Raw genomic sequence first — 21397 nt, forward strand, 5'->3', positions numbered from 1 at the left:
CCCCAGCGCATGGAAAGCTGCCTGCAGTTCATGGCCATGAACTTGGAGGCCACAGTGGGGGGAGGAAGGGAGAGAGAGATGGAGGGAGAGAGGGAGAGAGATGGAGGGAGGGAGTGAGAGAGGGAGAGAGAGAGGAAGAGGGAGGGAGAGGAAGAGAGGGAGAGAGATGGAGGGAGAGAGCGAGAGAGGGAGAGAGAGAAGAGGAAGGGAGAGAGGAAGAGAGAGAGGAAGAGGGAGGGAGAGAGGGAGAGAGATGGAGGGAGAGAGTGAGAGAGGGAGAGAGGGAGAGAGAGGAAGAGGGAGGGAGAGAGGAAGAGAGAGAGGAAGAGAGAGAGGAAGAGAGGGAGAGAGGGAGAGAGGAGAGAGAGAGGGAGAGAGACAGAGGGAGGGATAGAGGAGAGAGGGAGGGAGGGAGGGAGGGAGAGAGGAGAGAGAGGGATAGAGATGGGGGAGGGAGGGAGAGAGGGAGAGGGAGGGAGGGAAAGAGAGTTCCCACCCTTCTACCAGCGCCTCACCCCTGCAGACACAGACAATCCGAATTCATGATGACAGGACTCTTGGCTCTTGAACCACAGGGGCAGCGTCCCTTCTGTGGAACCCTGATGGCTTCAGATGCAAACAGGCTTGAGGCGAGAGTCAGAAGCGCCAGGCAGTCAGGCGCGTTGTGGAGAACTTGCTCACTACAAGGAAATGCTTTTTGTGACTCAGAATACGGGGCCCTGGGATGTCTCGGGGACCTTCTTAACCATCTCCAGAGGGATGGGATGGGTGTTGGCCTTACTGCTTTGTTGCCTTCTTGCTGCTACAGGTGGCGCTGGTGCCTGGCAGGGACCCACTCCGTGAATGGACAAGTGAATGAATGAATGAACAAATGAACAAAATAATGGACAGATGAATGGACATGGCGCCAAGTCCCCGAGTGCTTGCAGGTCCTTTGGGACCCTTCCGTCCAGAGCAGGCTCAGCCCCCTCTGGGGCTCTGGTCCTGGGACGGGAGCGTCCGCGGGCTGGAGGATGTCAGGGCGGGAGGCGGCAGAGCTCAAGCCCACAGTGCGAGTCTCTGGAAGCCTCCAGAGAATCCACGCGGCAGCTTCCCCTCCTGCAAGGCAGAAGCCCCAGCTGGAGGAAAATGGTTTTTTTTTTTTTTTCCTGGCCAGGTTTTCTCTCTTCAGCTCTGACTTGAACAAATTCGTTAGAATTTTAAATAATCGTTCAGCAGGGGGAAGTTGGAACAGACCTTAGCCTGCGATCACATGCCTTTGTTTAACGGGGCAGAAGACTCAATTCCAGAGATGCAGAATATGTTTCTAAATGGGACTTGCGTCCGGAGGGATTTTCTGCTCCATCATCGGAGACCAGGGGGATGCGCCTGAAGCCCCGAGTGGAAGCGGAGCTGCTCCGGGCTGGAGATCCCAGATCCCCCGACTCTGGCTCGGCCCCCGGCCTGCGGGGGTGACCCGCAGGGGCACCTCTGCTCATCACTGTGCTGGCGGTCCTGGCTCTGCTTCTGCCCAGGGCCCCCCGCCGCCCGTCACGTCCCGTCGGAGCCGCCTTCAAGGGTGTGCAGAGGAGGTGGGCGTGCAGGCAGGGCCCTTGGGTGCAGCTCAAAGAGAGGGAAGGAGACCAGCCACGCCCACGGGCTCGGCCAGCCGCCCGGGCAGGGCAGCCAAGGGACACCCGGCTTGCTGCTGGCATCAGCTTGAGCTTGGTCAGAGGCGCTACCACCCGGGACCCGCGTGATGAAGGCTGGGCCTCGTCCCCTTGGGAAGCTCATGCTCCTCCTCCATAGGTGGGGGCCATTGTACATACCTGCCTCAGTTTCCCTACCTGCCTCAGTTTCCCTCCTCACACCCTCAGGGGGACCTGGCGACTTGCTCCCGGTTGGAGGGCGGATGGAGGTGCCTCCTGCCCAGTTTCTTCCCAAGTGTCCCCAGGGTGGGCTGGGGGGCTGGTGTGTCCTGGGGGCCTGTCACTCCACGCACAGTCTCCATGGCAGCTCGCCCACTCGGCCCACAGCTCTGCGAGTCAGCCAGCCCCTCCCGGAGAGCTGGTGATGCACAATTCCCCAGCGCGAGGCACACTCCTCTCCTTCCAGTGCCCTCGAACCCAGAGGGAGGGGCCAGCCTGAGAGGGATGGAGGGTGTGCAGGCACGAGACAAAGCAGAGGGGAGGAGTGGAGGGTGTGCAGGCACGGTTCTAAGCAGAGGGAAGAAGTGGAGGGTGTGCAGGCATGGGACTAAGCACAGGGGAGGAATGGAGGCTGTACAGGTATGGGGACTAAGCAGAGAGAGGAGTGGAGGGTATGCAGGCATGGAAGAAGCAGAGGGGAGGAGTGGAGGAGGGTATGCAGCACGGATGAAGCAGAGGGGAGGAGTGGAGGGTGTGCAGGCACGGTTCTAAGCAGAGGGAAGAAGTGGAGGGTGTGTAGGCATGGGACTAAGCACAGGGGGAGGAATGGAGGCTGTACAGGTATGGGGACTAAGCAGAGGGAGGAGTGTAGGGTATGCAGGTATGGAAGAAGCAGAGGGGAGGAGTGGAGGGTGTGCAGGTACGGGATGAAGCAGAGGGGAGGAGTGGAGGGTGTGCAGGCACGGGACGAAGCAAAGGCAGATCCACAGACGTGCTCTGGGGGTGGGGGAGGCCAGACAGGAGGCGAGGGCGCGGGGGTCCTGGCGCCCTAAGGCCTTCCCTCTCTGTCCACTCTTGTCCCCACGCGTCCACTCTCTAAGGCTCTTGCAGCCCCTCCTGCACGTCCCTCTTTGCCTGATCCTTGCTGGGGCTTGGGGAACGCGGAGTGAAGAGCATCTCCTCCCGGACTGCAGAGCCTTTGGTGTCCCCTTAGTCTGGCCTCTCTGAGGGGTCAGACACCCCCACCCCAAGGCAAAACCTGCTTCACAGACACCCGCGACGCCTTTACAGGTGTGGCCATGTGACTACGATCGGGTCCCCAGAGAAGCACAACCCCCTGAGCCCTGGCCCCCCCCAGGCCCTTCCTCCCCCCACTGCCAGGACCTTCCCCGTCGGCAGGAGGCGACTGAGACCGGACCGTGGGCCAAGGACCACCACGCCGGTGTCTGAACAGGGCCCTCACCGCCTCGCTCCTTTCCTCCCGCTGGCCTGCAGCACAGACACCACCTTGGGCTGGGCTGTCCCAGGACCGAGAGCCGAGCCCCAAGCCCACCCCTCTCCTGGGGACCGAGAGCCCCAAGCCCACCCCTCTCCTGGGGACCGAGAGCCCCAAGCCCACCCCTCTCCTGGGGACCGAGAGCCCCAAGCCCACCCCTCTCCTGGCTCCAACCTCCCAGTGGCGCTTCGGGCCTGGGGCCAGGGAGCATGTTCTCCGGCTGCCGTAGCAGGGGCCTCTCTGGGCGGTGGCGAGGACAGAGCAGGGGTGCCAGCTCTCTCCCTGGGGCCCCATGCTCCCACCCCCAGGCGTGTGCTGGCAGGGGCGGGCATTGCTAGCAGCCTCTCGGCAGAGGCGCGTGTGGGGCGGGTCCCGGCGAGTCTGCTCCTGGCACGGGAGTCGTCGAGCCGTGGGGGGACGAGGGACTGAGAGCGAGCGAGCTGAGACATGGGCGGGGTCTCGGGGTCCAGCCAGGAAAGATCTGTGCAGCGGGGGCAGCGCGGGGGGCCCCAGGCAGGCTGCTGGCCTCCAGTGCTCCTCCGCGTCTCCCAGACCCGTTCCTCCGAGGGTCAAAGGCCCGGTTGCCATGGAGAAAACAGAACAAAACCCATGAGGGCTGCATTTGTTTATAGCCCGAACCCTCCCTGGCACACGCTCCTCCCCACGGCTTGGGGCGGGCCTTGAGTGCGCAGCGAGCAAGTCCCCCCCGCCCCCCACTCTGCGCCGGGGTCCAGAGATGGAGGTGCCCTGAGGAAAATCTGGGGGTTGTGACGTTGGTGCCAGCGAGGTGGGTGACGCCACCCTCCAGCCCGGAGCAGACCCTTCTGAAGCCCACGGGTTGGCTGGGGGCCCCACGGGGACACTGGCCATCGGTGAGCTGAGGGTTTGGGGGGCATAAACGTTGGCCGCTATGGTAATGGCCGTCCTGTCCTCATTCCCCCAGAGTTTCTGGGGTGCGCTCTGCCTCCGTGGGGCTCAGAACCTGCTGGAGGGTGAGAGGCCCCGCCCCCCCTTGGCCATTGTGATGGGGAGTCTGTTGCTATGGTGACCAGAGGCCTCCCGGGGGTGCCTCCCACAGACGCTGAGACTGTGAGGTGGAGGAGACCAGGAGGGACCTTTCCAGGGGTGCAGAGTGTGGACCCCCCTCCGGCTCTCAGAAAATGACCAAGGGAAGACGTTTCAAACCACCGGTGGACAAGGACGGGAACTGGGTAAGGAGCACGGTGCCCTCTGTGGCCCTTTCTCCACCACGCATGGGGTCAGGCGCCCAGGACTGAGGTCAGATCCCCCTGGTTCCGGGTCTGACGCTGCTGATCACTGGAGGGTCGGCAAACCACTCCCCGAGCCTCGGCCCCTCTGTGCACGGGGTCTCCTGCACCCCTGGGGCTGGGTCACGAGGGCGGGTGCTTGGAGGGGAGCATCCACGAGGCTGTAGATCCGCCCAAGAGCCGTGGCCCAGGGTCCCTCCCGGGGTTGCGGGTGCCAAGTGGGGCTCTGGGGTCTTCGTCGGCTCCGTTCTCCGGGTCCTTGCTGAGAGCAGCGGCTCGGGCGGGAGGGTGGGTGTGTCCGAGTCACGGAGCGCCCAGTCTCCAGCTACGCCCCTCCCGCCTGGCTCCAGCCCCGTCTCACGCTCTTGCCTCCCCCCTCCCCTTCAGCCCCCAGCACACGCCCCTCCCGCGGCCCACGGGTGGGCACAGTCTGTCCTCTCCCAGGAGCACCTGCTTCACCTGGGCCCGGCAAGCCTGGGGACTTTGCTTACCTGGTCTCTGGTATATGGACTTCAGGACCCCAGGTTGTTCCCTCCCAAGGGGGCGGCCCTGCAGGTGTTGCTGCCCCTCCCCGCTGCTGGCCAGGAGGAGGTGCAGACACGAGGGCACTTGGCGTCTGGAGGGCAGCCACCGGCAGAAACGTCGGACACCTGGTTTCAAGGGAAAAGAAGAATGGGCATGAACGCTGGGGACGCTTAGGCGGGCGGGAAAGATTTCACTGGCTAACGGCCCGTCTGGGTGCCCTGAGTGCCCAAGGCCTGTCTTTCTGACTCTCAGTTGATTTCTCTGTGAAATGGGGCAGGACAGGCCCAGGTGCGAGGGGTCTTGAGGGATAAACGAGGTCATTCCTAGGCACTCCTGCTGTAGGGGAGGGAGAGGAAGGGCGGGGCTTACCCAGGCATGAGTTGGGAGAGCACGGACGCGGCATCCACGCCCCCAATAGACTCAGCAACGTCTCCCCGTCTTCTCGCTACTCTGCTCCGTCTCGAGGATTCAAAGCACAGCCCCGGGTCCCTTAGCCCCGACACCTGGCCGAGAGTGGCCCTAACCGGCCCCCGCTGCCTGCTCCGTGTGGCCACCGCAGTCAGGCCATGGACAAAGATGCTTGCTGTGCGTTCCTCAGCCCACGACCCTCATCCCCGGGGCTTCTGCCCACCACCTCGGGCAGTGATGGACGGATAGCGCCCACCATGACACGGTGGAGTAGAGACGAAGCCCCTCAGAGCCAGTAAGGCAGAGACGGTGTGTCTCAGTGGCCTGAGACAGCCACCGGAGCACCGGACTGACTCTGCGCTCCCAGGCGGCCACTCCTTGATGCTCACGAGGGGCAAAACCTGGTTTCTCCGCCCCAGAAACCTCGTCCCTGTCCATCACCTACAGAGGTGGGTCTCAGCTTCTCCCGGCCGTTCTGTCCATCCTGGGCTCCCCCGTGTCCTATCGGCTCGTGCCCTCCTCGTGCTGTGTCTGATTTTCACCCATGGCTGCCCACTGGGCTAGCCTGGGGGCCAGCAGGAGACCCTTCGGGTCCTGGCTGAGAGTCCCCGTCAGCTGGTATAGGGTCGGAGTGAGCCAGCAGCCGCCCCCCACGCCGTCACCCAACAGAGCCCTGAGTTTCTCAAGTAACGAGCCGGAAGTTGGTGGTCTGGGCTGGTGGTCCTTCCAGGAAGCCCACGGCAACAGGCTCTTTCCCAGCCTTTGTCCTCCCCGTGCTATCTCTTGTCCTCCTTGTCCAAGGACGAGACAGAGGCCCGGCACTGCTGGCCCTTCTGTGGGGAGACGCCTCTGGCCAGCGCGCAGGTACTTGCTTCTGCGTCTCTGCATCCTGGGGCCAACACAGCTGCAAGGGAGCTTGGGGAGGTGTTTCCCTGGATTTCGGGGGGCACTGGAGGTGCTTGGGGTTCATGTGGTGCTGGGGGACAGTACGCAGTGCTGGGGACCCAACTCTAGACCTCACACATATGACGCATGTGTGCTATGCCCCCAGAGGAGGTGATTTTAACTCACCTCAATGCCACCCAATGTTCTCACGTCCTCTGGGGGATCACTGACAGTGGCCAGGGCCAGCTGGGGCAGGAAGAGGTACACCCGCAGTCCTAGAACAGAAGCTGTGGGGTGCTGCCTGTGACCCCCCCTCAGTCACCTGCAGACAGCCAGGGACCTCAGAGGGGCACAGCGGCAGCCGTAGGGAGGCCAGTAATTGCCCCCTTAGGGGTGACCTTGCCGTGGTCCCCCAGCTGTGGCGACAGGAGCTGCTTCTGCACTCACTGTCACCCCTGTTTAATATTTCAGTCATCGAGAGACTGAGCGCAGCAGAAATTTCACTGCCAACTAGTTAAAAAGCTATATTTCACGGTTACAATATCTAACAGAGGGGTTTATCTCGCAGCGATCATGTTAGAGCCATTAAATATATATTTTAAAAGAGTGAAATTAAAATGCTAGCACCATTTTCTTACAGTGAACGGCCCGTTTGCAGAATACAAATGAAGCCTCGGGTGAGCGGCCATGCGGCGGCGGGGAGATGGGATCCTACCCGCGCTGAGGCGCTGCCCAGCCCCGCGATGCCCGGCAGTGGACAGGCTCAGAAGGGACGCCTGGGTGGAGGAAACGGGTGGGGGGAGTCCCAGAGGCCCAAGGCTCTGGTGAGATAATCATGTTTGAGTTCAAAAAACAATAGTTGAAAACATTTGAAAATAACGCACAATTAGTTTTATTTATTTATTTATTTTTATTGGACTGGAGTGACAGCCCAGCGGGTTGGGTGTTTGCCTTGCATGCAGCCAACCCGGGTTCGATTCCTTCATCCCTCTCAGAGAGCCCGGCAAGCTACCGAGAGTATCCCGTCCGCATGGCAGAGCCTGGCAAGCTCCCGGTGGCGTATTCGATATTTCAAAAACAGTAACAACAAGTCTCACCATGGAGACGTTACTGGTGCCCGATGGAGCAAATCCACGAACAACTGGATGACAGTGCCACTGAATCATCATGAGATACACAGTTACAAAATTGTTCATGATGGGGTTTCAGTGATACAGTGTTCCAACACCGTCCTTCCACCAGGGTACATTGCCCACCACCTCAGCTTCCCTCCCTAGCCTGGCAGAAAACAAGCACGTTTCTTCCCTAATGGTGAATGCTGTTACTGAAAGATACTGTTACTGGAAAATTACTTTACCTCCTTTTAGCATCCAGTTCTTGTCTAGAGTGATCATTTCCAGTCATTGTCACAGTGGTCCCGTCTCTGTCCTAACTGCACACCCCACAACTTGTGGCTTCCTACCATGGACCAGTCCTCCTTCTTTCTGCTTTTTTTTTGGGGGGGGGGTCACACCCAGCGATGCTCAGGGTTTACTCCTGGCTTTGCACTCAGGTATTACTCCTGGCGGTGCTTGGGGGACCATATGGGATGCCGGGGATCGAACCCAGGTCGGCCGTGTGCAAGGCAAACGCCCTACCCGCTGTGCTATTGCTCCGGCCTCTCCTTGTCCTTCTTTCTACTGTCCTTGTTCTCATACTGTGTGTATTTTAAAAAATATCCTGCGAATGAGTGCGATCATTCTCTGTCTGTCCCTCTCCCTCTGGCTCATTTCAGGCAGTATGATACTCTCCACGTCCATCTCTGCGTAAGTAAATTTCATGACTTCAGTTTTCCCAATAGCTGCATAGTATTCCATTGTGCGGATGTACCACAGTTTCTTTATCCAGTCGTCTGTCCTTGGGTACTTGGGTTGTTTCCAGATGCTGGCTACTGTGAACAGTGCTGCAACAAGCCTCGGAGGGCAGGTGGCTTTTCTGCATTGTGTTTTTGGGGCCCTGGGGTATATTCCCAGGAGGAGTGTTGCTGGGTTATATGGAAGCTCAATATATGGCATGTTAATGAAGAGCTGAAAGGCACCAAGGGCGTGGCTTAGTATGCTAATGAGGACCTAGGTGACCGGAGGTGGAGCCTCCACTTTGGTCTCCACTGACCAGGACTGTCCACCCAGGCCTGGGCCCGTCCTCGGTGCAAAGGTGTTCGTAAGGCTGCGCCGCGGCCCAATGAAGCCCGGAGTGGAGCCGGATGTTTCCCCCACCCAGACCCGCGACCCCCTTAGACTGAAGCCCTCAGGCCAGTCTGGGTTGGTTCTCTAAACCCCGTGGGGGGCTAAGTTTTGTGGGGCAAAATCAAGGGGTGCAGAATCGCAAACGGTTTCCGTTACAGGGTCAGCACGGGTGAGAGGACCCCTCGGCCTCCGCCGACTGGGGACACCGCGAGGGAAAGTGCCTGAGGCTGGGGGGGTCCCGCTGCTCCTTTTCTGCAGTGACCCCCGGCCACCTCCCCACCCGCGGGCGCCTTCGGGCCGGCGCACCTGGCCCCGAGGACGGAGCACCTGGCCCGCCAAGGCTCCCCGCCGGTGACCAGGTCCTCCGGGCAGCAGGTGGCCCAGGCGGCAAAGGCCCCGCTGGCCTCGGGCCTTGGAGCGCTCCAGGGGCCGTGGCCTGGGCTTTTCTCTGGGGCCACCTCTGTCCAGCGGAGGCGCCCACGTGGCCAGTCGCCGCGTAGCAGAGGCCAACCTGAGCGGGTCTGGGTCAGAGGCTAATCGCGCCTGTGCTCTTCCGCCAGTTCCTTCCCGATGGGCCCCCACCGGCGACCCCCGAATCTGTCACCAGGGCCATGCTCAAGGAGGGCTCCTCGCCCTTCTGGTATCAGCAAGTGGACTGCAAGCTGCCGTCCATCTACAAAGCCCGGGAAAAGGTGAGCGTGCTGGCCACGCCTTCCCGCCCCCAACACAGGGCGCGAGCCTGAGTGGGTGATGGGCAGATCTCCTGGCCAGAGGAGGCCTACCTGGGAATGCCCCGCCCACGGGACGCCCCGCCCACAGGGACGCCCCACCCACCAGGAGATGCCCCGCCCACCGAGACGCCCCACCCACCAGGAGATGCCCCGCCCACAGCGACGCCCCGCCCACGGGGAACCCACCAGGAGATGCCCTGCCCACCGGGACGCTCCGCCCACCTGGACTCCCCGCCCACAGGGGAAACCCACCAGGAGATGCCCCGCCCACTGGGACGCCCCGCCCACCGAGATGCCCCGCCCACCCAGGGCCGCTTTGCTCAGGCCAGCTCCTCCTGCAGACCGGCTCCGGTTCCTTCCCTGGGCCCCTAGACCCGAGAGCCAGCATCCCCGCTCTCATCCCCTGTCCCAGCCGTACCTCCCCAGTAGGAGCCAGCTCTGGACCCCACACTCGTGAGAAGGTCCTCGGACCTGAAGCCACCCCTTTCTTCCCCACTGGGGCACAGGCTGCTTCAGGGACAGGAAGTGACCCCCGGGGGCTGGGACCCCCACTGGTCAGATGAAAACTCTCTCTAGCCTTTCCTGAACCTAGGAACTGGTTTCCCGGCCTCGAAAGGTTTTGGAAGAGAATTTGCATGTGCCGCAGCGTGTTGGCAGTGAGGCTGAGTCCTGAAGTCTTGAGCTGGTGGCCCAACCACCGCCCCCATCACCCTCCTGCCCAGCTGGGTGCCCCTCTGGGGGGACACCTAGTGCTTACTTGGGACTTCCCTGAGGCGTCTTCTCAGCTTTGCTCTGATGCGCCTTTCCCTCTCCCCATGCTGGCAGCGAGCCGTGAACAACAACTTCCCCTTCTCTGACCATGACAATCGGCATCAGTTCCAGGACTACGGACACTACCTGGACTTGGTGAGTATCCCTGGGTGACACTGGGCAGCAAGAGTGGGGCTCTTGTGTTCTCAGGCTCAGACCTCAGCAGTAGCTCCAGCCAGACCGTGTAAAGCCCGCGGGAAACTCTTCGAGCTCCATCTCTGACCAGCCTCCTGCCTGGCGTTTCTCCGGGTGTGTTTCCATCCGCTAGTGCCCACGCAAGCTTTCTTAGGAACATGCCTGCCCATGTCTCCAGGTGGCAAGGCAGGGATCTGTGACAAGAGGAGTCAAGAGGTTCCCTGATAGCTGCAGTTGTCTTCTCTACTGAGGTAGTGGATTCTTTGTCATTGGAGAAAATAAAATCTGATAGCACACATTTGTAATAAATAATAGACGACCATGCAGTGAAATATAGATGCAACTGAAAGGTCTTTAGAAGCCACACTGTGTGAAAAGGAGGCGCTCAAATTAATTGTGTGAATGTTTTATTTAGTCCAGTAATTCCTCCAATTATCTTAAATGCAATTAATACCAAATTACTAAAATACGTTTCCCAGTCTGTCTTTAAAATCTTCTTTGCATCTTACACTCCATTCACTCTGGAAGACCCGTCGTTCCAGTGCTCTGCTGCACACATGGCGAGGTGCTACCAAGCCGGACAGGGCGGGGCTAACATATTTTAGGTGGCATCCCGTTGGAGAAGCTGTGCCAGACTTGCAACTCTGGGGCTGGAGCGATAGCACAGTGGGGAGGGCGTTTGCCTTGCACACGGCCGAACAAGAGTTTGATTCCCAGCATCCCATAGGGTCCCATGAGCACCTCCAGGGGTGATTCCTGAGTGCAGAGCCAGGAGTAACCCTGTGCATCGCTGGGTGTGACCCAAAAAGCAAAAACAAACAAACAAACAAACAAACACACAGACTTGCAACTCTGGAAAGTGAAGACCATGAACATGGTCTGGTGATGGTGACAAGGTGATGGGGTAAGGATGGTGAGTGCGATCACGACGGCAGCGATGATGTTGACAATGATGGGGGTGCAGTGACAGGAAAGGTGATGACAGTGGAGAGGACGATACGCACCATTCCAGAATCCGCCACATGTTCACACCCCACGCTGTTTCATTCAATCCTCCCAACTTTGTTAGTAAACTAAGGTTTCATCAGGCCTGGTCTAGAGATAAGAAAACCAGGAGCCAGTGAAGTGAGGCACTTTGTGCAGAGTTGCTCTTTCATTGAGTCTACAACATCGGAGCTAAATTGAAGAGGCCAAACCAAAAAAACCCTCTGACTTGCTTTTGGCAGAGTATGGAATAGGGAACCGGAACCAGATTACCAACGTCCCAGTCCCAACGTTTCAATTTACAAAGAATTTAAATTGTGAAAGGCTTTCTAAATTGCCACTGTAACACACATCCTTTAAAACTTGCAAATAATCCAAAATTATGTAAAATAAATAATTTACACCCTTATTCACACCTTCCTCACAATTTCAACTTCATGATTCACTAATAATGGCTTGGTGGGTAAAATTTGAGAATTTTGCGATTCATATGCAAAACACACTCATCAGTGTATATCCTGTTAATGATGCAAACAGGATTTTATACCACATATATTTTATCAGAGTTATGCTAGTCTCACAGAAAACATTGGAAGCGTTCCAACTTTCTCTTAGGTTCTGGAATGGTTTATATCGTGTACAAATCTTCTGTTTAATGAAGTTTACACAGAATTTGGCCATAACATGATTTGGGTTTGATGTTTTGTTTGTTTCTTAATTTTTGGGCCACACCTGGTGGCAATCAGGGGTTATTCCTGGCTCTGCACTTAGAAATCACTCCTGAAAGTGCTCCAAGTGCTTAGTGCACGGGATGCTGGGGATCAGACGCTGGTCAGCTGCATGCAAGGCTCCCTACCCACTGTGCTATCTCTCTGGCCCCTGATACCTTTTTTAGAGCTTTAAAAAACTGCCTTTTCAGCTCCCCCCTGGGTTATTAATCTATTCTCTTCTTGAGTAGATTTTGCTAATATGTTTACCTAAAATTTATTTTGAGTATTTCAGTTTGGTATAATGTTGCTTAAAATTCTCTTACCGTTACTTGAAATTTCTTTCAGTTGCTTCCTTAGTTATTATGCTTGCTACAGTTTCTGATAATAAATTCATTTTAGCTGTGGATACTGCTTTGTTTATTGTTATTGTTTTGCCTTTCTCCCGTTTGCTTTACTTTTTTCTAAACCTTGTCTGATTGCTTCCAAATAGTCTGTAGTTTAATTTTAAATTTCTTTAGACTTGTGCATTTTCCTTAAAATGTACAAGAATGTCTTGAATTTTCTGTAAGCTTAGAATTCCTTATCATCATCCTTTAAAGTTAAAAAAGGAATCGGGCTATACCCAGCGGTGCTTAGGGCTTACTCCTGACTTGGCTCAGGTGTCACGACTGGTGGGGCCAAGGGCCCATATGCTGTTTAGGGGATCAAACCTGGCTGGCAGCAGGCAAGGGACATGCCCTGCATGCTGTGTTATCTCTCTGGCCCTACTGTTACCCTTTTATTGATGCTGCCTATATTTGCGCATTACAGACATTTTATAGAATTTACTTTTTGAATTAAAAAATATTATCTTGTTAATGATTATTGTTGACAAGTGGTTCATGGGACTTTAAATAAAACTTATTTACTTATTCCCTATTTTTCTACAGCTTTTGTATTAACTTGGGGCTGTTAATTATGCCGCCTACAGAGTCATACTTTAAAAATTATTTTTGTCTTCATCTATCAGTTTCTCCTTTAGGGTTATTTCTAAACTGTTTTGACTTTATTAGGCTAATGCCATATCTTTATTCAGCAAAATTCATGCTTTTTCCCCATGTGGCTTTTGTTATCTATCAGCATAAAACCTTCTCTTTATATGTCTTAATGCTTTAGTATGAATTTTACACTGCGGTCTTAGTGTTACCTCTAACTGCCTCCTATTTGCTGACATTTGTTTTTATATCATGATACATTCCATCGTTCTGCTTTTTAATCATTTGATTTTTATAGTAAATAGTAAATAGTTTTTATTTTTGTAAATTTTACTTTTTTTTTTTTTTTTTTTTGCTTTTTGGGTCACACCCGGCAATGCACAGGGGTCATTCCTGGCTCATGCACTTAGGAACTACCCCTGGCGGTGCTCAGGGGACCATATGGGATGCTGGGATTCGAACCTGGGTCGGCCGCATGCAAGGCAAATGCCTTACCCGCTGTGCTATCACTCCAGCCCCAAATTTTACTTATTTTATTGTAATTCAGGTAACATTCAGTAGTGCTCCTGTTTATGGCCTTGATGTACAGAGTGAGGTCATCCCCCCAGAGAGCGTGTGAGGCCCCCACACGGTGCCATGTCACCCTCGTCCCCTCTTCCTTCTCCCCATTTCTCCCCACTGTAATCTGGGTTTTGTAAGCCAAGGCCAAGCGTTTGATTCTGTCACTGCTTGATTCTGCCCGTTCCCTTGTTTTGTGTGTCTATGAACCACAAATGAGTGCGATCAGCCAGCCTTTGTCCTCCTCGCTCTGACTTATTTTGTAGGACTATATCACTGTATCACTGTCATCCCATTGTTCATCGATTTGCTCAAGTGGGTGCCAGTAACGTCTCCATTCATCCCTGTCACGTGCTAGTGTAGCCTGATGGCATATTGAGGGCTCTTTTAGGGTCAGGGGAATGAGGACCATCGTTGTTACTGTTTTTGGCATATCGAATATGCCACGGGTAGCTTGCCAGGCTCTGCCGTGTGGGCAGGATACTATCAGTAGCTTGCCGGGCTCTCTGAGAGGGACAGAGGCTTTTGGGGCGGCCTCTAATCGCCTTTACAGTGTTCCCAGTCTATTGAATGTAAGCTTCTGGTCGACTGGCATGTTGTCACGATCTTGCACACTGACAAACACACACCTGCCTGTGTCTCTGGGCAGTGCCTGGGACATCTGCAGCCTCAGGTTGGTCTCCTTGAGGTTGGTGGAGTGTGCCCGGAGGTTGCTGAGCAGCCGGCAGAGCAGGACCCTGTGGAGGAGGATCTGTGCCAGGTTGAACATGTTTATGTTCCATGCCTGGCGTGCTGAGCCGTGTGCTGTCTAAGGCGAGATGGTGAGCTGCGTTCGGGAGAGTGCGAGGGGTTTGGGTGGCGTCGGCGCCATCTTGCTTACAATCAAACATGGGTGGAAATCATGGAAAATGAGTGTCTTATGGTGTGTTTAGGAATATGGTCACTCATGTGAAGCAGGGCCCGAGCGTGTGGAAAGCAGCCTGGAGCGTGGTGGTGGTTGGGTAGTGGAGGTCGGCTGCCGGGGCTGGGTCTCTTGGGGCAGGGAGGGCTCTCATCCGCCCCCCTCTGGGGCACCCCGAGTGGAAACAGCTTGGTGCGGAGACCGGTAGCATGGTTATGGGGGCCTCATCTTATGCTCCCTTCCAGGAGAAGCAGCTGAGAGCTCTGGAGGGTGGCCAATGAGGAGATTATCTGGCGCTGGCAGGAGGTGGCTTATGGGCGTGACCCCTGGTCGCTGGAGTCTGGGGGAAGCAGGCAGAGGATCTCTGCTCCCGGGTCCCGTTGAGCCCAGAGTCCAAGGTTACAGAGTTCCGCATTACCTGGATTCCGTGGGACTTCGCTCATGTGTGAGGCTCAGCCTGAGCATGTGGAAAGCAGCCTGGAGTGTGTCAGCAGTTGGGTTGTGGAGGTCAGCTGCCAGGGCTGGGTCCCTTGGGTCCCGCCCCCCTCTTTAAATTTCAAAGAGCACATTTTTGAGAATTTAATCCATTCACTTGATTACAATACTTTATGTTTTACATTTGATTTCTGCCTTCTCACTTGTGCTTCTAATTTACAATGGTGTCTTGGTTCCACTTCCAACTTTGCAGAGTGAATTTATTTGCTGACTTTGACTTCTATCTGTGTCCTACTGCTTCCCCCCCCTCCCCATCCCCAGCTCCCTCTCCTTCCTGCTCAGGCTCCTCTGGGGTTGAGCTGTATCCTACACTCCTTCCCCACCTGTGAGGACCCAGAGTCACTGCATGGTCCTTGAGTCTCCGTGCTGGCACGTTTCCTTTATTAAACTCTCCCCAAAGTTCCCTGATCCGAGGGTGCCCCCTGCAGCTGCTCGGGATGAGTCCTTAGGGAAGCCAGCCCCCTCTGCTGCTGTCTCTGTCATCTGACATCGTCGTTTCCTTATTCTGAGCACACCGTCTTCCTTTTCATTTTCCTCTGGTTTTGGACGAAGTGGAAGGCACCAGCCCGAATGTGCAGTGATTCCCAGGTCTGCCTCCAAGCTGCTGACAGTCGAGGAGGAGGCCTGCGGGCAGAGACCCAAAGGTGCTGTGTCTTTTATGGGGATCGTATTGGACGGTCCAAATAATCAGACCCTTGGGACTTTCTGGAGTAGGAGCCAGCCCTCTGGATTGGGGGGTCGCCTGGAAAGGCCTGCTGAGGAGCCCCTGGGTGCCAGGAACCTGGGATGCTGCAAAGTCGTCTTACTTGTCCTGTCCTCTATGTCCTTCCCCTAAGGTCTCCCCCTGGAGTCTTCTGGGGGGTGGACCAGCACTGGAGATCTGGAAGCGGGCGTGGAGACTGTTGCACCCATTTGCAGCAGGGAGCTCGCTCTCTTACCGGAAGCTTCATCATATTGGAAACTCACGATCAGTCAATGAAATTATAAAAAGAGGAAATGATCAGGCAATTCAAAATTAGAAAATCTGTGAGTGGCAGGAGAATGGAAATGGCCTTAATATTCAGGAAAGCAAAGCGTAAGCAGACACTAAGGAACCAGGACAGGGTCTCAGCAGACTAGTGAAAACCCCTTGACGGTGAGTGGACACAACGGTGGCGGTTTGTGGCAATATTAATTCGAAACTCCCCTGGAGACAAGTGTGGCAATGCACCCGTGCTGGGAAGACGTGGGTCCTTCAGCAGAAGGGAAAGGCATCGGATGCGGTAAAGGAGTAATAGGACTAGAAAGTCATCAATTGAACCACACCGTGACATGAACACTTTCGGTGATTGGGTGTGAAGGAAAGAGTGGGTGAAAATCATGTGAGAAATAGAAAGTCCACATCGTCTCAAAAACCCTCCTCAAGAGATTCCTGGGATTCGGTCCCGTGGTGGAACTTATCCTGCATGGGTGAGACCCTGGGTTCCATCTCTGGCACGGCAGGAAGGCAGCAGCAAGCAGAAACCAACGCAATCACACGAAGCATAGACATCCCGGAGCGCTACAGAAGAAACACACAGGGTGAACAGGTGACTCTAGGATGAAGATGCGTGAGTGACCCTACCCCAGCTCAGGTAAGGGCAGAACCACAGCAGGCTCCTGCCCCTGACGTCCCTGTATAGGGGCAAACCCCAATCAAGACAAGGAAAGAAACAATTGTGAAGCAATATGCAGTGAGTCCAAACGGAGAGACATTTTGCAAAGTGATTCTCCAGGTCTATTTTCCAGAAGGCGGTGTAGTAAGAGACCAAGGCTGAAGGAGTGTTGCATACGAAAAGAAAGCTGAAATGACACGGCAATTATGCTGAATGCCCGGGCATATTTTTGTGTTTGCGTTAGAGACCTTATGGGGATGATGAGCTGATGAGAACAGCCTCCCTTTGATAATAGCATCGCGTCTGTCAACGCACGTTCCGGTGGGCGTGTTAGGATGAAGTAGATGGATTTGATGGATGGATTAGCCTGATGCGTGAGGATGCGTTAGATATCTGATGGATGTGTTGGAAAGACCTGTTAGAATGAACTAGATGGATCTGATGGATGGATTAAAAGATTGTAAAAAAAAAAAAAACGACCTTGTTGCGTTCAAGAAACAATCACTGCGTAGGGAAAGTTGCAGTTTATTCTTGAAAGTTCTATTAGAAGGTGGCAGACATGCAGCATGCCGGGGAAGTGCCATTTCTCTGGCCTTCTCCTGAATCTTTTTTACGCAATTAATTTTTTAAAAATTGTTTTAATTTTTATAAAGTTGTTTATGGCTGGAGCAATAGCACAGCGGGTAGGGCATTTGCCTTGTACGTGGCTGATCTGGGTTTGATTCCTCTGCCCCTCTCGGAGAGCCCGGCAAGCTATCGAGTATCTCATTCACACGGCAAAGCCTGGCAACCTACCCATGGCATAATCGATATGCCAAAAACAATAACAAGTCTCACAATGGAGATGTTACTGGTGGCCGCTCGAGCCAATCGATGAGCAACGGGATGACAGTGACAGGGACAAAGTTGTTCATGTTGATTACATTCACTATTTCAACACCAGTACCACCACTATTGCACCTTTCACCACCGTGTGATGAATTAAAACAATTTTTTTTGTGTTCACGTAAATTTTTTAAATGTTTTTGCTTTGTTTAAACGCCATGTTTCACAAAGTTGTTCATAATACAGCTCTTAAAAGTCTTTGCTGTTCCAACCCCATCCTACCACCTGCGTGATCTTCCCTCCACCACTGTCCCCGTTTTCCCAGCCACCTTCCGAGCCTGCCCCTTAGCAGGCACACAATGATTTGTTTCATATTGCTTGTCACAACCAAAAGGCTAAAGGAATGATCAAAAATACTTCAGTAAAGGAAAATTTGTGAAAATTGATATATCTCACCACAGGGTTATTATTATTTTTTATTGTGAATTGTGAAATTTTTGTTCCCTCTGGTAATAAGTAGAGAAACATGTAGGTGAGCCGTGAGCAGCCAGTGGTTCGTGGTCAGGAGCATCCCGATGTGTCGTGGTCGCCATGTCCTCACCGATCTGTTTATGGGACCAGCTGCGCTGGTGAGGCTATCTTGTCTTGCCCAAACGGCACACTGACGACCCTGGCTTCCTGAAAGCTAAAAATAACTTAGGGAAAAGACTCCTTTCCAATGGGAGAAACTCTTCGCTGCTGAGAAACAGTCCAGAAGCAAGAACAAAGGAGGATTTCCATCTCAAGGATCTGCAAAATCGCCCAATAACTAGGCTCAGATACTGAGCTTCCTTTCGATTTTCCTTTCCCTCATCATCCGTCTTCCCCCCCCTCTTTTCTTTTTATTGAATCACCGTGAGCTGTAGTTACAAAACTTCACTGAGTTTCAGTCAGACAACGCCGGAACATTCACCCCTCTGCAGTGAACATTTTCCACCACCAATGTCCCAGCATCCCCTCCCCCACCCCGCCCTCCCTCCCCCTCCCTCTGTAGCAGTCTCCCTCTTACTCTCTCTCCGATTACGGGCATCGTGGTTTGCAGTTCGGATACTGAGAGGCCGTCCTGTTTGGTCCTGTGTCACTAAGTCAGTGAGGCGGGGAGGGATCGCTCGGGATGGGAGATGTGTGCCGAAAGCAGATAAACCACAGGCTAGCAAGTCTTTGTCTGAGGACTTAGGAAGCTGCTCCTTGTTAGTTGAGCCTTCTGTGTTATTGATTTTGTCTGTTTGGGTGGTTTCTATACTATGTTCTCATCTAATTTGGTGTGTCCTGCAGTTCTGTGGACTCTGGAGGTGTCACATGGTCCAGAAGCGTTGGGATCTGTAAGAACTGGGATGAGTCGGCTAAGGTTCTTCCGGAAGCGGTGGATTAGGCGGCTGGTGGGGTGGGTGTGACTGCCAGGACTTCGGAAGGCGGGGACTCAGCCTGTCCCTTCCCGACGGCCGAATCTTTTACTTCCAGTGTGAGAAACATGCCAAGTAGCTACTTTACTTAAAGGTCTCAGAACTGCAAGACTTTGGGTGTTTCTGTCTAATCCGCCTGTGATTCTTCCCTAGGGCCTGGGACGTAAGAAGATCTCCCCAGAAAAAACGCAACAGGTATCGAAGAATTTCAACCTCTGGGCTAGTGACTATGTCCCGTCCCACCTGGACAGCTTCTCCAACAACCAGATATCGTACGGCTACAAGGAGACCCCAGTGGTCCTGACACACCGGCGCTTCCCAAGAGGTTACAGTGAGAAATGGAGCGTCTATAAGAGCATTCTAGAGCAAAGGGAGAACTTTTTACAAGGACCCCGAAAGTAAAGTTTGCTCTTGACAAAAAGCTCATTTCTCTTATGAGATCCAGAAGCTTCATGTTAGACTTTGGAGATGCAAAAATAAGAATTGTATGTGAAGATCAGGACATGTTAAGGTGGTGTGTTTGAAGTAAAAGTGTGACTGAATTTAAAAATTGCCTTAACTTCCGGGGGAGTTTTAAAAATAACGTCCATTTTCTGTGGTGATCTTTAATTTCACTTTGGGATTTTGACACCACGGAAGAAGCAGGAGCCCCTAATTTTCTCACTCTGTGCCCCCGCCCCAGAGGTGACTTACTTTCTGTTTTCAGTCTGTGCATTGACGATCGTACAGATGTGCCTAGCTACAGGAACAGTTTAAATTTGCTTGTGACTCTCCCGAATGTTCTAGACATTCCCTTTGATATTCAACAATGTTTCTTGGTTCTTAAGAGTATCAGCATGACAGACTTGTTTGCTTTCTTAGCGGCAACACTGTATACCGATGCGCCGTGTTATTAAAAATGATGATTTACTGATGAGCATCTGAGCTGTTTCTCCTTGGGGCCGTCAGAACTAAGTTTACTGAGACACATAACTGTTTTGTGGCAGCCTTGCAGGCATACAATGCTCCTACCTCCAATCCCACCCCCCATGGGCCCATTCCTCCGGGTCTCACCCCAGATTCTCCCACCCCTGTCCTGAATCCTTAACAGACTTTTTTTTTCCTTTTTGGGTCACACCTGGCGATGCACAGGGGTTACTCCTGGCTCATGCACTCAGGAATGACGCTTGGGGGATCATATGGGATGCTGGGAATCGAACCCGGGTTGGCTATGTGCAAGGTAAACACCCTACCTGCTGTGCTATTGCTCCAGCCCCAAACAGACACATTTTGAAGTGTAGCCATTATAGTTCAGGCCCCACGTTTATGTCCCTTTGGATCTAGTGATTTCCATCTATTCGGGTACTTGCCTCTACACCACAGATGGGCCCAGTGCCGTGAGCCTTGCCCCTTCCCTCCCCTCCCTGCCCCGCTACATTTATCCTCTTCCTCTTGCTCTCCGTCTCCATGTCTGTCTCCTTGGCATTTTTGTTGCTGTAATCTAGAGTCAGTGTTTCACCCACCTCTTCTGCCTCTCATCCGCCAATAAGTTTTCCCTGGACCACCAGTTACTGAGAACAGCTCAACCTTGGCCTCGACTCCACTTGGTGTCAGATCCTCCAGTTCCACTTGTTTATTTCTGTCGGTGTTGCCAATGGAGCCACTTAAAGCACCTTTGACCTCCAACTCCTGGAACATTCTATGTTTTCCTCATAATGCCGTAAAGAATCTTCCTTGACATAATTTTCAGGGGTCACCACGTTTCTCGGAAAAATTCCCTGGCCGGCGTTGCGGTATATCCGACTGGCTTCGGGATTTTGCAGCTGGTGAGACCAGCACGCCGACCGCCAGACGCCTTCAGTGTTACCTTTAGCTACAGCTTTAGTTACAGCTCACATAAGGGCTTCTCTGCAGGCTGACTCCAACGGAACAGCAGGCACCCTCGGGGGCCCAGACAGCGGCCCCCAGACAGCTTCTATATGCAGCGACCTGAGCTTATGTGGAGTGCGGTAGTCCCGACCCTTACCCGCTTCTGCTCCATGTAAACGAGGGCTTGTAGAACAGACCAATCAGGTTGTGCACGAAGGAGGTCTTGGTTATCTAGCCCCTCCTTCTTCACGCTTGCCTGGCATGGATGCCACATGGTTCTGTGGCCCGAAGTTTTAACCAATACTGCCAAATTACTTGGGCAACATTCCTGGCCCAATAGTATGTCTATGGATAAGTTTCTGCCTCTCCCATTCCCTGCCTTACTCTAAATGATCTTTTCAAGCATATTGAGGTAGTCCGGGTCTTGTTATTTTCTGAGTTTGTGTTTTTCTTGTTTTAATTGAGGTGGTACTTCCTTTCCTGCCCATTGGTGGTGACTCTTTCCCGTCAATGAAGCCCTGTTGTTTTCCCTGGCACCAAAATGTTCTTATATTTGCTTATGTCTCCTGTCCACACTGATGTCTGTTAAACAAGCATGCCAAAGAAATGTGTTGACAATTTGATAGGGATTTTTTGAAAACTAGATAATCACTTATTGGAGAAGCTGCAATAATTTATACCATGATATAGTTCCCCATTTATTCAAATCTTATTTTCGTTCTTCAGTGAAGATTCATACTTTCTTTGTTTAGGACCTATTTCTGTATTGATTACTGCATATTCTGAAACCGTAGCTACCTTGAAATTTTTTTGCTTTGATTTTTGTTTTTGTTTGGGGGCCATACCTGGTGGTCTCAGGGGTTACTCCTAGCTTTGGTCAGGGACCATACCTGGCTGACTTTGGGTATCCTATGGG

At 53.7% G+C, this 21397-nt stretch overlaps 1 protein-coding gene across 1 annotated transcript; it reads left to right on the forward strand.

Moving 5' to 3' along the window:
• The first annotated feature begins 3880 nt into the window (after nucleotides 1-3880).
• Nucleotides 3881-19157, forward strand: TEX36 (testis expressed 36). The gene is made up of 4 exons (XM_055119490.1): nucleotides 3881-4334; nucleotides 8995-9126; nucleotides 9991-10071; nucleotides 18787-19157. The coding sequence occupies exons 1-4, from the start codon at nucleotides 4284-4286 to the stop codon at nucleotides 19033-19035; spliced, it is 513 nt and encodes a 170-aa protein (XP_054975465.1). The 5' UTR covers nucleotides 3881-4283; the 3' UTR covers nucleotides 19036-19157.
• Nucleotides 19158-21397: the final 2240 nt, after the last annotated feature.

This window comes from Sorex araneus, chromosome 11 (genome assembly GCF_027595985.1).
Source record: "Sorex araneus isolate mSorAra2 chromosome 11, mSorAra2.pri, whole genome shotgun sequence".
NCBI classification, from domain to species: domain Eukaryota; kingdom Metazoa; phylum Chordata; class Mammalia; order Eulipotyphla; family Soricidae; genus Sorex; species Sorex araneus.